The sequence below is a fragment of the Amphiprion ocellaris genome, chromosome 8 (assembly GCF_022539595.1).
Source record: "Amphiprion ocellaris isolate individual 3 ecotype Okinawa chromosome 8, ASM2253959v1, whole genome shotgun sequence".
Lineage (NCBI taxonomy): Eukaryota > Metazoa > Chordata > Actinopteri > Pomacentridae > Amphiprion > Amphiprion ocellaris.
In genome coordinates, this window is record NC_072773.1 from 18,522,235 (window position 1) to 18,537,641 (window position 15,407).

At 38.2% G+C, this 15,407-nt stretch overlaps 1 protein-coding gene across 1 annotated transcript in view; it reads right to left on the minus strand.

Moving 5' to 3' along the window:
• LOC111566219 (probable phospholipid-transporting ATPase IIA) overlaps positions 1 to 14,067 on the minus strand; it is a 35,936-nt gene extending 21,869 nt beyond the window's left edge. Inside the window, exons 1-12 of the mRNA XM_023266709.3 lie at positions 13,908 to 14,067; positions 10,759 to 10,903; positions 7,419 to 7,532; positions 7,093 to 7,201; positions 5,989 to 6,047; positions 5,010 to 5,061; positions 3,899 to 3,993; positions 3,276 to 3,356; positions 2,313 to 2,388; positions 1,800 to 1,876; positions 1,401 to 1,561; positions 549 to 691 (exon numbers count right to left, since the gene is read on the minus strand). Coding sequence (XP_023122477.1) covers positions 549 to 691; positions 1,401 to 1,561; positions 1,800 to 1,876; positions 2,313 to 2,388; positions 3,276 to 3,356; positions 3,899 to 3,993; positions 5,010 to 5,061; positions 5,989 to 6,047; positions 7,093 to 7,201; positions 7,419 to 7,532; positions 10,759 to 10,903; positions 13,908 to 13,975 — 1,180 coding nt within the window. The 5' untranslated portion in view covers positions 13,976 to 14,067. The remainder of the gene's footprint in view (positions 1 to 548; positions 692 to 1,400; positions 1,562 to 1,799; positions 1,877 to 2,312; positions 2,389 to 3,275; positions 3,357 to 3,898; positions 3,994 to 5,009; positions 5,062 to 5,988; positions 6,048 to 7,092; positions 7,202 to 7,418; positions 7,533 to 10,758; positions 10,904 to 13,907) is intronic.
• Positions 14,068 to 15,407: the final 1,340 nt, after the last annotated feature.

A 15,407-nucleotide genomic window follows, 5' to 3' on the forward strand; every position in this document is an offset into this window, starting at 1 on the left:
TTTTACCAGGGGTTTCCAAGATAATCTGCATATCACATATGGTGACTGTTAAAAAAAAAATTGAAAAAAAGCCTGACAGCTTTGACACTACACACCACCGCTGTATCCTCACACTTACTTTAAAAGCATTTTCTGCCAGTGTATCAAAAAGACTTCAGGGGCCTCACACATACATTAGCCTGATCTGCAGACCCCACTGGCCTTATGACACTCTGGATGGGGAAATGGCTGATCATTTTATTGGGCAGGAGGGCCGTAAATCTGACGTCTAACACCTCACGCCAGAGGAAGTGCACTGGTGGAGGTGTTACGCTCTGAAGGTGTGCATGGATGAGAGACTTTGTTTTTCTTTTTTTTTATGATTTAAGGGTCCAATAAGTAGCAAGTTTCAGGGAGCAGAAACACCATCACAGAGCAAGGCCTCCAGGGAAGGAAACAACTAACTCTGTCCTACAGGATACGTCCTTGGCAAATCCTCTGCACTAAAACCTCTCACTACAGTGTTCAGCAGTTCTGTTGGTCACACATAAAAGGGTATGCAGTGTAACCTGTTTTGTCAGTCAGCAAGTAGGAGATGCGTCCAAGCTGTTCAGGTATGGTGCTGGCCCTCACCACCGTCCCAGGGATCTTGGAGTCTTTCTTAATCATCCAACTGAAAACCATCTTGCCCATATCCAGATTGACACGCAAACTACATTAAATATGAGGGGAAAAAGTGCTTTTTTAGTTTCTTAATATAATACAATACTGCAGAAGACATCTAATAAAATAATGACTTGAGATTCAGCTTGTAGGGTGTATGAATTTAACAATTGCTTTACGCTTGTCATTACATATCCAAATGTTAAATGTATCTTAGAATTCGTAAATGAACTTAGGCTACAACAAACACAACAAAATTATTAACACATTTAAATAATGTCTTTAATGTAGAAGAAGAAAATTAAGTAAAATGAACAAATTCTGGATAGTAACCTGTTGTTTTAGCTAAAGAACGGGGAATACAAAAACAGAGTACTTGTTATTCTATCAAATTATGTAGTCTATTCATCAAATCTAGCAAGCTCTAGTTCATGATATGGTAACATGCTTCTCAAAAGATGGCTAAACAATAGGCACCGCTTGGCAACTGCAGTGACAATTGAGCGTAGAATCAAACAGTGGTTTTCTGTGAGGGGAAAAAATAACCTGAGGTGTAAGTGATGGTATGTAATTTATTTCCTTTTATCCCACATCCCCTATGATACACTAGATGATTAATTAACTCAATTTAAAAAGTCAGGAACTGAGAGATGTCGGCGTTTAATTTTAACATCGTTAAATGGATCTGAAAACAGCATGGGGGTAAAAATTACCCACTAGTGGGTTTGGAGGGAGGTAAAGAGACTCTCAAGTCATACCTTATGGGCACAATGTGGGAGAAGAGCAGCAGGAAGCGAAAGATCTGGAGGTACCAACGGCCAGCGAAGTGCTGGAGGGCCACCATGACAAGTGATACCACCACCAGGGCCCCAAACAGGATCTTAGTCAAACAATTTACTTCCAGGTCAAACAAACCCACCTATCATAAGCAAGAAAGGCAAACATTGTAAGAAAAATGAATGTAAACACAAACTGTATGTGTATGTACACTATGTAGGTCTTAGTAAATCAACAAATGAATTAATTCAATGTGGCTAAAAGTTAAATGAACCACTCAGATTACCTAATATGGATGTTTAAAAAATCCTTCGCGCAAATACTCCTTTATGCTACTAATGATCAAATGTTTGTGTCCAGGCTCGCCAACACTACTGTACCTTGTGTCTTGGGTTGGAGGTGTTCATGACACTGCGCAGTTCCTTGCCTGTGTAAATCACAACCCCCACCACTGTGCCTGGAGTGAGGGGGAAAAAAAGAGCAAAAAATCTACCTCAGGTCAATGTAACAAAGGTACAACATAAAACACAGAATGTCTGGAAGATGTCTCCCAGACTTAAAATCTTGACATGATTAGACTTCTTCAAATGAAGAATGTCATTTGGAATATAGGACGCAGATTTCCAATTGCTTAATGGATAACACATGTTAGTGTGGGTTAAAGCGGCTTCACTCTCCGGCACTTTCTTTACAACTACGGTTGGCTGCCCCGGGGCTATTTATAAATGACCAAAATGTTTGGCTGCCTCATTATTGCTGCAGTGTGTATGATTGGTTAGACAAGTCGTCAAATCAACAGTTGTGAAGGAAGCAACGCTCCAGCGCAGCAAAGGCTGGTCCTGGTTACTCAGTGGTTATTAGCTGATTTATAGGTGCACTAGTCAGATATTTACCAGAGGCGACAACAGTGCTGGCCCACAGGGTGTTCTCAATACTGAGACTTTCGTTAACTGGTGGGTCTCCATCCTCCTGTAACAGTTCACACAAGAAATATACAGAATGATGCGGGATGATGGTCAAATAATTCCTCATTATGTCAAACAGAGGCTTTGTAAACAGAAAACAGTATTCCACATGAAATATTTCTTCAGTTTTCCTCATTTGGATATAGGTGTTTTTTACATTAATACTCTTGCCACATTGCACAGTATTTGACAACTGGTGCATGAGAGGAAGACAGAAAAGCAAAATGAGTTAAAATGTGTTAAGACATGATGGAAAATACAGTTTTTGTGCTCACAAAGGGTCCATCAGTAATGTATTTTAAACATTTCTTGCCATTGATAACTTCAATCATCTCTGCTTTTTCCACTTTGAATCGATTTAATTATTAGTGTTATCAGAGAGCATGTCCTTGTATTTCCTTTAGCTCATATACTGTACATGAAACGTGTTGAATATGAACTTGTTCATCTATGTAGCTGAAAAGAAAATTGAAAATACATGGAGATGATTTTTTCAGACTATTGTAATAGCATAAGGGATTTCTGAACACTTTACCTCAATCAAAGGTTTAAAAAAATCTTTTATAGAATGAGTGAATATAAGAGAAAACTCCAGTGTGTCATAGTTGATTACACTGATAGATTGTATTGTGTTTGTACATAAAAGATGGTGGCAGAGATAATAAATCAATTACACTGATCTTAGAAGGCAGTAAAAGATACACATCTCTATGAGTTGTTTACCCAATGTTTCTGTGGTCTTTACTGGCATTTAACTAATAGCGTTCAGTTCACTCTTCTGTTACAGAAATGCTACCAGACAGACATGTGAAACTGCCATAAAACTAACATTAAGGGTTTTATGTCTGAAAGGAGCTTAAGGTTCAGCAGAAAAGCAAAGTCAGCGCTTACCCTGGTGAAAGTTCCAATAAAGTTATGGATATCAATGTTTGGCTCTTCTGCATACACATAGGATCTGATCTGGAGAAGGTCCTGTGAGATATTGACAAAATGGTTCAGGATCACAAACAAAACAGAAGAACAAGCAAGTCACACAAGTCCTAGTGAGGTAATGAAGTTTTGAGACTTATGTAACTGGCCGCCAAATTCACACATGCAAATACTATAAATATGTATTTATTTTATGTTCAGGAAATAAAAAGTACAAAAAAAGATGAGCAAAATATAAAAATACATCTGGGTGGGTCCAAATGATTTCATACAAATGCATGATCATTTACTGCTTGTGTTGCTTGAGGCCATAATTAGCAGACAAACCTCTATGATACATTAAAGCAAATACTCCCAGGCTTGTTACAAATATGGTAGTTACATGTTGTACATTCTCCAAAAACATTCTGTAACCAGAGTCTCTGAAGCAGCACTGGGAGGGGGGACAGTTGCGTTTCAAGGCTGAGTGAGACCCAGGGCTGCATCTTGCAGGTTTTTATTATCAGCGATTACACATTTGGTGCATAGGATTACAGAAAATACCTGCATCCTTACTATCTCTCCATCTGTACACTATGACTCACAGCAGCAGTTGGCAGTCTCTGAGTGCATGCCACAGGGAGGCGTAGTTTCCAGTCCGTCTCTCCGTCCAGCTGGTCAGTCCGCAGGAAACAGGACCCTGGGAGGGAGAGAGCTGCTAATGATGCCAGTTAAAACACATCCACCTCTAGGGGGCAACAGTGGACAGGCTTTTACTTAAAGGAGGGACCTTGCAGCATATATTCTTGATGATGGCACTGACTGTACAAATCATTACAATTATATTTCATACTGAGGGCCATCATGCCAGCTCTTTATATTATTTCTTCTAATAACCATCTATTTTAAAGTTTTTGTCACAAATAAATACATTGAAAGAGTCTACAAAACTATTTCAGCCTGGGGTCACAGATGAACTGCTGTGAATGGGATTGAGCAGCTTATTGGTAGTGGAGGGATCTACCAAAGCCCATCCCCCCACCGGCATGCATGCGTCATCCTGCCCAAAACTCCCAATCCTGGCCTAGGCCCTTCATAATTGACCTAATGGCCTCCACATGGAAGCGAGATAACCAAAGACTATTTCCAGTAAAACAAAGTTGCTGTTTTTCCTTCCCCCAACAGGAAGACGCACCAGCAACAAGCATCTAGCTCTTCTTAAAGAGTCACACTTGGGTAACTACAAACGTTGAAAATCAAATTGCTTATGAGGATTTTGACGTGCTGTGCCTTAGTGGTTGTTGTTTTTGAATGCACAGTGCAAGGAAATTCACCAAGTTAGTGTGATCACTGACACCGACTGCTTCCTAATCCATATTTGATTATTCAGATGAGGCATTATCCTCTCGTGTTTCCTGTCTTCTCTTTGTATTTGATTTCTGAGCGTCTCTTGATTTTCCTTTTCATTGTCTTCTCATTTGAAAGACAAAATTAGTCAGAGGCAAAGATGAAAGCAGGGCAATCGCTCGTCTAAGTGGAGTAGCGACTCGCCAACACACTTTGAGTGACAATTTAGCGGTTGCAATTTATACATTGTACGGCTTCCTGTCCTGGCTCAAGGCTAATCCCTGCACCTCAGCGCCTTTTTAAACAAGTCATTTCCCCAGCCAGCCAGCCTGTTGTGAATATGTGGATGAATGACCAGCAGATGTTTACCATTTCTTTCAGAGGTCCTTAAAAAGATCATGTCAGCAGGAACACGCTGGTTCTACAAAGAGAGGCAGAAAGAAAAACATGACTTCAACATCACATCCTGATCCTGCACTTTTCCTCCTCCCTCCTCTGGTCTGTAACTGTAGAAAACTAAGACTTTTAGCTTTTCATGTGCCACATTACCAACAGTCAGTCAAAATAATAAGCCCTCCAGCAAATCATCCTGTCATGGCCCGAACAGAACCTCAGCCAGCTTTTACACTCTGAATGACCTGCTCCTTCCACTACGCCAGACAAACTCCCCATTCAGTTTTATCTGGACAGCTTTCTAAAAGTTGTTCTGTCCATTGATTATTGCTGTGGTCGATCGTTTTGAAAAGATGGCTCTTCAAATGCAGCTTAACTTAAAAATTCCAACCATTGGTTTCGGCTCCACATTTCTGAATTGTAACCCACATAACTCTGAATCACTGTCACATTAGTTAAATGTGTAAGACAACATGTGTGACCTTTCCCTCAGCTCCATTGAAATGAGTGATTCAGAAAGAAGCACTCAGTTGGAAACTGAAGACAGGACTGACTTCTCATATTTCATGTACAAAGACCTCAGAGAATTCATGAGGGCAGCAACACAACAGATCCTCCCTAAAAACTCCAACTTAGACATATTAAACTACAAACTATAAATTGAATTTCAAGGGAATAGTACTTTCAATAAATAGTTCTTAATTGAATTTATGTTTAGGATCTAATTAAAGGCATTTTAGGTTCACATCTGCTGTGTACGCACTGAGCTTGACAGGCTGAAGCTCAACATTGATCACAAGATTACAAAATCTTTACTAACTCCTTTCACCTCAGTCACCAGTGGAGCACAGAAGATTAACAACCCCCTCATTATTTGCTGTCATACAAATGGTAACGTGACAGTCCTGAAAAGCAAATCTATTCACAGATGTGGATGAAACAATCTTTAACAAACCTTTTCCACAATTATAAGATCGCCAACTTGAATACCGCTGCTTTTAACCTTCACTGTGCCTGAAATATAGAACAAATTTGAAAATTAATGAAGAGTTTCGCAAGTTTGTATAATAACAGATGGGTTGCATCTGGTGTAACTATAGGACATTTATATTTGTCAATCACGTAAACATTTACTTTAGATTTTAGTCTAGAAAGTTGTGCTGATTATAAAGTAGTTAACGAATGTGTTTTCTTTTAATCAAATATGTCTTCAAAAATCCAATATTGTTGCATTCTTGGGTGAACTGCTGTCCAACATGCTTCCCCAATCACCTCAGTGAATTTGGGAAAGAAATTCTCCATGCAGATTTGAAAGAATGCTGGGGGAGTTGAGCCTTTTCTCTCATTCCACTTGGAATGAACAGGCAAAATTGTTTGGAAGAGATCACTGACCCTTGAACTCTACCGTGACCTCTGGGCTTTGCATATGTAAGACATTAAAGCACATTAATATTGCTATGCAATACGGTTCATGGAACTTCACATTAGTGCTCTGCACCACTAATGTAATTACATTTTACACATTACTTTAGAAAAGACACAGACAGCAATTCATTGCAGAACAAAATGCAACAAAAAAGCTTATATATCTAAAAAAAACATGACGAAATAAAAGGTTTTAAATGATTATCTCATGCGTTTGCAAACATAGCTATGATTTAACTAAAGTTAGAGCGACTACAAGCACTTTCTTGATATTTTAGAAAGCATTACACTGTTCTGACACTATAAAGTTTCCATAAACCACAAAATATGCACAGGGGTCGCTATCATGGAGGCAACCAGTCATTGTGTTTATGGGTAAAACAAGCTGCCACATCAAAGGGCCAAAGTGATGGAAACCACAAGAGGTCTCCTGCTTTTTATTGCTGGTAGCACTTTATACCAAGGCCTCTTATGTACACTTTTACATCTCTGCTTTGAATTACCTACCATTTCCCCTAGCCCCAATAAGCTTTAATAGGACCAACCTCCTACAGTTAAAAGCCGCTGATGCTGCGAAATAAGGAACGCAGATATCTACATAGACAAACATCACCGATGTTGCTTCAGTTCTTACCTCTTGTTGAAAGTTTGCTGTAAATCTGAGAGTTCACCTCTTTGTCTCGAAGGTAGCATCTTATTTCTTCAACTGCCTCCCTCATGATGGTGATAATCAAAACAAGACCCTGGAGAGTGAAAAGTCACAATTAAAAAGTCATTCTGAGCAAAATAGAAAACAAACAAATTTTATGTATGTAAGTGCTATAGCAGTGGTGGTTAGCAGAAATACAGGAACCTGAATTTACACGAAAAAATGCACTGAGAAAGCAGTGAACCTAAATAATGTCTGAAAACCGTAGCTAATCGACCATAATGATTAACAGTTAGTAAAATGCCACATACCAAAGGGACCCAGTAGGTGTAGAGGGCACCTAAGCGTAACTCTTTGACAAATTGAGAGCAGGCCAAGAGCAAAAAGTACAAGTTGAAGAAGTACTTGAACTGATTGAACAGCACCTGAGAACACAAAACAAGAAAGTACAGAATGAAATATTTGCTGTGTGGCAAGTTATTATACATAATACTATACATGACATTTACTGCTACAAAGTATATTTGACATCTGTGGTCTGCATGCATTTGTTATACCACTTTTGGTAAAGTGTAGATGAAAGGTCATCTGGGCATCAATGAAAAAGATTTTGGGTGTACAGACAGAAATATAAGGCATTTGTTTCACTACTATTTTAATATGTTCTGTGTGACAAGGTTTTTAAAAATCTATAAAGTAGGAGAGAGTGAGATAGAAAAAATCCTCTGTCACTGTGTAATTCTGCAACTGGACATCGACATCAGAAGTTCAATTAATCATTACTTGATTAACAGAATATTAAATAGCAAATGTTTGATCATGTTATTTGTTTTCAAGCAAAAAATCATTTGGGAAGATTTGGGTATTGTTTTTTGCAATTTTTGGACACCTCATGGATTCAGTTTAATTGACAAAATAATCTGCAATTGATTCATTTACAAAAAATATTTGTAGCTGCAGCTCCGATCTGTCACAAATGTTACATAACTACCTGATTGCAATTACCTGATCCATTAGACTTTATGATAAAAGCTAGATGAAACTAAGAAAAATGTCATATTTCAAGACTTTTCCACCATTTGAATGCTGTTCTTCTGTTCAAGTTTAATGGCACCAACTGTTTTTCTCAAGGCACTTCACTTTTAATATTACAACTGCATTTTGATGAGCATCTATTGACATTAATGCCATGGATTTAGTCGATAAGTAAAGAACCACAGCACCACTGTTGGACATTTTGGTTTTTACACCAAATGAAAGAACAGAGCTCAGTAACCTGGAGATGCAAAACAGTGGAGTGTAGTGCAGTTTCCACTACATTTATACTATTAGTCTAAAATTAATAGAGGCAGAAAAAAACAGAGAAAATGAAATTATTAATCATTAACTCAAATTTGGGATCATAACTGCCTCACATAATACATGTTCTCAGTGAATTAAGAATGAATAAAAAAGATTCTTCATGTTGATGCAAGAAGAAGTATACTACTACACACAATGATTTGCAACATTGTCCATATTGGCTTTAAAAAGCCAAAAATAGTAAGAGATAAGTACTACCATACAAGTAATGTGGCAACAGTTCTGACTGCACCCAGATGTGTATAATTTCACACTATATATCAACATATCACACATTCTTACTAAAAACAGACAAAATGTCAGCTGGACCTTCAAATCTTTTCATGAACCAATAGATATGGAGCAATGTGCAAACACATATAGTTGCTTTTCATCCACCAAAGCCATTCTTAATTTAACACCCATACTACAGCTTTGCTCAATTTCATTACCACCCATGTGTGAGATTAGTACTAGGAGAAAACTTGTGTGTTCACATTGCTGCTTTATGACATTACTAAAACTGTTGCCGAGTGGAGAGTAGAGCTCAAGAAACCATTCACAGAAACATCAAGTCTGCAATATGTTCTAGAGTCAAGAACTTCTTGACATGAGCCAACGTAGATAAAAAGCATTACAATTTGCAATGCAAAAAGACTTTGCTCTTGTGTTTTGCTTTCCAAACAAATTTGAGCTACTTTTAATGTCTGATTCCATAAACAAAAATAAGATCTTAAGACAACCGAATGCCTAGAAAACAAATGCATATGTAAATCAGGTAGGGAAAATGCAACAATCAAAAACACACAGCTTCGTAACAGCTGTCCAGTAAGAAACCTCCAACCAAAGACACACCCGTCACCTCTACACTCTAATAACATAAATGTGCCTACAAGGACGTGATGCTGTGAGATAAGCAGGTGTTTGCCCAAATGTTCCTGGAACTATTTATCATCCCTCTCTAATCATTTAAAGCTCTTGACACACAGCTCTATTTAAAAATGGCTAATTGTCTTGTCTTCCCACTTGGCATGCAAACTGAAGAAAGTATTTGATATTTAATTTACAAATCAAGCGTCACATGCACATCAGGCCAATGCATTCCACAGGGGTTAGGCTGATTATAAGAAAACAAGACAACAGTATTTTTAATTTAAAGTAAAGAAATGGAAAAAAAGACAAATAAGATTCACATTTGAGGCATCTTTCTGAAAAAACAGGAACGAAAATACCATTTATTCATTAGTCGCAGCTTATTGACAACTATTATGGTCACTTTTCATACCAAAATGACAAACGTTTGCAGGTACCTCATTCTTAAATGTTAGTTGTTTCTTTCTTCTGTTTTAAATTGTTAGAAACTAGAAAAGTAGAACGTCAGGCAGAGCCGTGATGTTTAGCCTCCTCTTCTGTATATGGAGCTCCGAGTTTGAGTTAAGGAGGCAGACAGCTTATCCACTTCTATAATTAGGCTTACAACTTTCCTTTTTGATAAAGCTTATAGTTGGGGCTGAGCCATTCCTTAGTCATGCTGCTTTCAGTCCAGACTACTGGAGGACTCATGATGCACTGAGCACCTCTATTCTCCTTCACCCTCCATACATTCGTCGGCCACCAGTGCATGTCATTACTTAGTGTCTTCTGTCTCCTTTAGTTTGCGTTCTGTCCGGTCTTTCCTTGTTCTCCTTGTGTTGTACTGCAGGTATCTGGTATTATTGTCTGTCTCTCCGTTTCTCCCAACTCGTCTTTTCTCTTTCCGTTCTTCTTCCACCTCTGTCGATGAAGACAGCTGCCATCCTTGAGCCTGGTTCTTACTGCTAAAACAGTGTAAAGTCTTTACTTTATGATATGAAGTGCCCTGAGATGCCTTATGTTGTGAATTGGTGCTAAATGAAACTAAACTGCAATTAAATGGAGTATCTTTAGATTTTTGGAGTGTTTAAAAGGTTCACAGACATGAGGTCAGGGTGGTTCTAGTAAATGTTTTTCAGTTTTTACTGATCAGTTACAAGAGAAATAATTATCAAACAATTGGGGGAAACAGCTGTCAAACTGAAAATAACTATTACTTGCAGTCCCAAATTGGTCAGTGAGCCAGTAGAACAAGTATCAATGCCCTGATGACCTACATTACAAGTAGCTAGTAGGGAGTGGTACAAAAAACAATCAAGCTGACCAGATTCTGGGATTATGATTCTCTAAAAATGTGTCCATTGCACTGACAGTGAATCATGGCCACAGTGAAAGAGGTGGGTGGCTGTGGGGTTAAACAGAGGGAAGGTGAAGGGGTGACCTTTGACTGACACTAACCCCCGGCAGGAAGGTGAAGAAGTTGTACTTCTGGTTGTTAATGACATTCCTGGGGTACCTCTGCTCCCTTTTTTCTGGGTGGCCAAGCCACACGGTGCGGGGACGGAAGTCACCCATCCCACAGCATCTCGACCACGGGCAGCACCTGCGAGGAAGAGACAGGGCAATGTTCAGCAACATTTAATCTCATTGTTTGATTCAGTAACAGACAAACTGAGAAAAACACAATAAATGAAAAACTAAAAGCAACAATTCTGGAATCAATTGATTCATCAAGGATATTTCACTCCAAAACACCCATAAAACATTGAGAACCCTGTGTTGTATTTTGTGAAGCTGTAGAGATAACGGCTCCATTTTTAATGAATTGCCTGTCACATCCCTTTGTTAATGTGTTGCTTGTTGCAGCAATAAACCCACAGAACAGACAAGCTGAGCTGAAGGTCCATGACCAAAGAGTCTGACTAGATCATGCCTTACAAAATAAATATTAACTTTATCTGGAAAAGAGTGGTCACTCCCTTGACTCCACCTAAACAAAACATTCCATAGCAATTAACTAAGAGCTCAGTGGGCTTGGAAGTTAAAACGGAACCATTCTGAACTATATAAAATGCTACACGTTTATGGCAAAGGCTCAGTATCGTTAATTCTAACAATATTCATGGTATTCATGCATTCATGTATATAGCTCACACCAGAAAATAATCAAGAGATTAATCAACAATGAATGTAGTCTTGAGCTGCAGTCCTCTTGCACATTAGGAGCTAGAGATTGAACTGCCCACCCATGTTCCTACTCCACCTCCTGAACAGGGCTGGGACTACTTTGTGTTGATCCGTAATAATCAACCTTAGCGTACAAAAATGTCCAGGAGCTCAAAAAAGCTCTGAATCCTCCTTTGTTGTTCTATGCTTCCAATAGCTCAACTGAAGGAAAACACCAAAATGTTTTGTCATTATTATACAGACAACAAAAATCGAAGAAACAACACTACGAACACCCACATCTAAGCTACATAGAAAGTAATTAACTTTAACAATTAAGTACATGGAACAACCTCCTAGAATACAATAGGTCTGTTCCAATTCCCAGTTCTCTTAGTTCAGTTCTTAAGACTTAAGTCCATTAAGCCATTACCTTCTAGCCATAACAACTACATTTTGTGACATTTTAATAATTGAATCAAATTAATTTGCCATCTTTATTAATCGCGCATGGTATAGAGCTGAACATAATGCCAAATAAACTGGATTGCTATTATTTTTGAAAGATATTGTTCTAAGATAAGATTTTTAAAATCCTGAGTGAAAATCTTACACCATACATTGCTTTGAAAAAATGACAACAACTTGTGAGGCAACAGTAACAAACAGAATAGCAAGAAGCTATAACTATGATAGATTAGCAAAATAAAATAAAATTTAAAAATTGGTCACAATTTTAGCAGGCATGTAAATGATGATGTGACGATTTTCCTGTGGTCTGTACCAAACAAAGCAGACTTCCTTATATCTGGAAAATGCCATTTGTTGGCCGATGCATCTCTGTAGCACCCAATTCTTCAACTACAGAAATATTTTTTAAAAATAAATCACAGCTCTTGTGATTCAAATAGTGGGTCTTTCCATCTCAAATCATCACATTTGTACAACAATTCCTCCACCACCTCTGATTTGATGAAAAATTGTCATTGCATAAAAAATAAAAATTCCTAAAAAGCATTTGTGAAATTTTCACCTAATATATCAAATATTTTGAGATTTCATGTTTTTAAAAATTGCCTAGCAACCCACTTTCCGCATGTTTTTTGCATATTGAAATTGGAGGCCATGTTTGGATGACAATATTTCTAATAACTACTAAAGATTTGGATTTTTTAAAAATAAAATGGCACCGTTATTTCATGCCACTGATTCAGAATCTGCAAAAAAGAACAAGTAGATAAAATAGTCTTTGGTTATGTAAGTTAAATTATGAAAAAAAACGATCAAAGCCATCATGAGAAGTCCCATCTTTTAGCACACATAAATGAAAAAACTGAAAATGCAGAGGTTCACTGGTGACATTTTCTGAACCATATGTAGTTGCATGTCACAATAATGCAAAACAAGACATATGGAATACTTGTAATTGCTGACATAGCTGAGTTTGTGAGACCAATACTATTTCAAACATCCTTAGTGTATTATAAAATAAATTAAGAAATGACCAAGCAGAACAGGCCATACTACAATTTTGATAAAATTTCACTTAAATGTTTAGCCCTGTGTTGCAATATAATTTTCATTCGGTGCTTGTATCTGCAGTTAATTTTTAAACAATCTATTTCATTTTTGGTATTTCAAATGCTTCTTTTTTATTGTCCTGTGTTTCTTTGCCTTGTTGTTGGAAGTTTTTGTTTTGTTTTTCTTTTACAAATAAAATGACATTGTTTTGCCTCACTATACGTGCTGCTTGGACATATGCATTGGATGCGCTGATGGTAAAGGATTGGCTATATGTTATACTACTAACTGCAAATCATGCATTGGCCAGCTGTGCATGTGTGCAGGCCAACATCTGTGCATCACCACAGCCCATCTGCAGCTTTTAGCCCTGGTACTTCTTACAGTAGGTGACATCATGCTAGCCTGGTCAGTCTACTGGCTGCATGTCAGCACTAAGCCTCTCCATCACCATTTCTGAGGCCTGCCCCTTAATGTGCTGATCAAAACAGCCCCACAGAGCATCATTTAGCATTTAGTCAGCATGTGCATTTCAGAACACGGTGCTTTCACTTCTTGACATGCTTCTTCAAGAGATTCCTGCTCTTTGGCACACTGAGCTCATGTCAGCCGAGCAAATATTGACACGGGCGTTAAAATGCACTTGTTCCAGCTGCACCCCGGAACAAGGATGTCTCATAGTGCCCCGGCTAATGTTAGCTGTTAAATGCTAAATAAATGCTCACATCACATTCAATAGCATTAAAATTGTGCTAGCTTAATATTCCTCCCTTTTTACTCCCACAGAAACGCGGTTAGCTAGCTAATGTCGCCGCGCGCCGGTAAACAATTCAACGGCCACACTGTGACAACAACCGACGAACAAAACACGTAAACAAATGGCTTCCCGTTAATATCACGGTGCCGGATAACGCCCTTACCCATTTCTGTGTTTACCGTCGTGTCTCTTCGGTCGCCTGACGGGCTGTAGCGGGATATTGTCGGTCATTCCTGCAGCCGCTGGTCGCGGGTGGAAGCTGGAGGCGGTCAGCCCGGTTGGAGCGGTTCTGGGCGGAGGCTTCCCGGCTGTCAGTCACACAGGGACGGTTCAACAGTCAGCAGCACGGCTAGCACAGCCAGACACAGCTCATTGAGACATACTGACACAGTTCACAGTCAGGTTTCCATTTCACATGTATTTCTTCATTTCTAAATGACTACTTACTTAACTAAGCAGCCTTATATTAAGCTTCCTGAGTAGCATGAACACTGAGCACAGCTAAGGGGCCCCTGGAGTCAGAGGGGCCCCTGGTTTGATAAACATATCCCAAAAGTAGACACAAAATAACCAAACCAAGGCGTTAAATAGATATAAATTAAAAGCCCGCAGAGACAAAAAGGCAATAAAGAGAAACAAAACAACCAAAATGAGACAAAACAAATGAGAGATATGAAATGCTAAATGTCCCAAATGTGACCTACAAAGAGCTGCAAAAAATACCAAAATGCAACACAGAATGATAAAAATTAAATGCAAAGAACAACAAAGAGATGTGACAGCCAGAATGCCACCAAAAATAATTCAAACGTAACACAAAAGGACCACAAAGAGGCATAGAATGGCTACAAAATCAATGTTTAAAAAAAATGTGACAGAACATGATCAAAAGCAAATAGAAAGAGATTGGTTACAAAGAGATTTTTAAAAAAATGTGACAGAACATGATCAGAAGCAAACAAAGAGGTACAAAAAGATCAAAATGAGACACAAAGCAACCTCAGAGATACAAAATGGCTGCAGAGACATATAGAACAGCAGCAAAGAGTTGCACAACAACCAAAATGTGACAAAAAAAAAATTCTAAGCAAACAACCACAAAGACATGCTAAACTATAAAAAGTAAGACTACACAACCATAAAAAGATACAAAATGGCCACAAAGAGAAACAGATTGGCTACAGATAGACGCAAACTGACACAAAATGTCACAAAACTTGCAAAACAAGCAAATTAGGCACAAAATAATCTTAAAGTTATACAATATGGCCTGAAAGAGACAGAGAATGACTACAATGAGATGCAAAACGATCAAAATGTGAAACAAAACAACCAAAAGTGAATGTATACACTAAAAAGAGATGAAAAAGCATTAAAATTTACATTATTGTATCTCTGCTTTTCTGCTTTCATGAAAAATGTCAGTGCTTCTACAACCATTACTATTGTTTGAATATAAAACAAAAGAATAGCAATGTAACAATTATGTGTTTGTGGTTTCGACAGTTTTAAGGCTGCAGTGTATGATGTGTTGTGTCCAATTATATTTGAATCCAGTGACACTCCGTTTATGTCCCGCACGTCAAAATAGGCCTGTGAAATGGTGTCAGCTGCTTGTCAGCCATTTTCTAATTTACAATCATCATAAATTGATTCACACTTG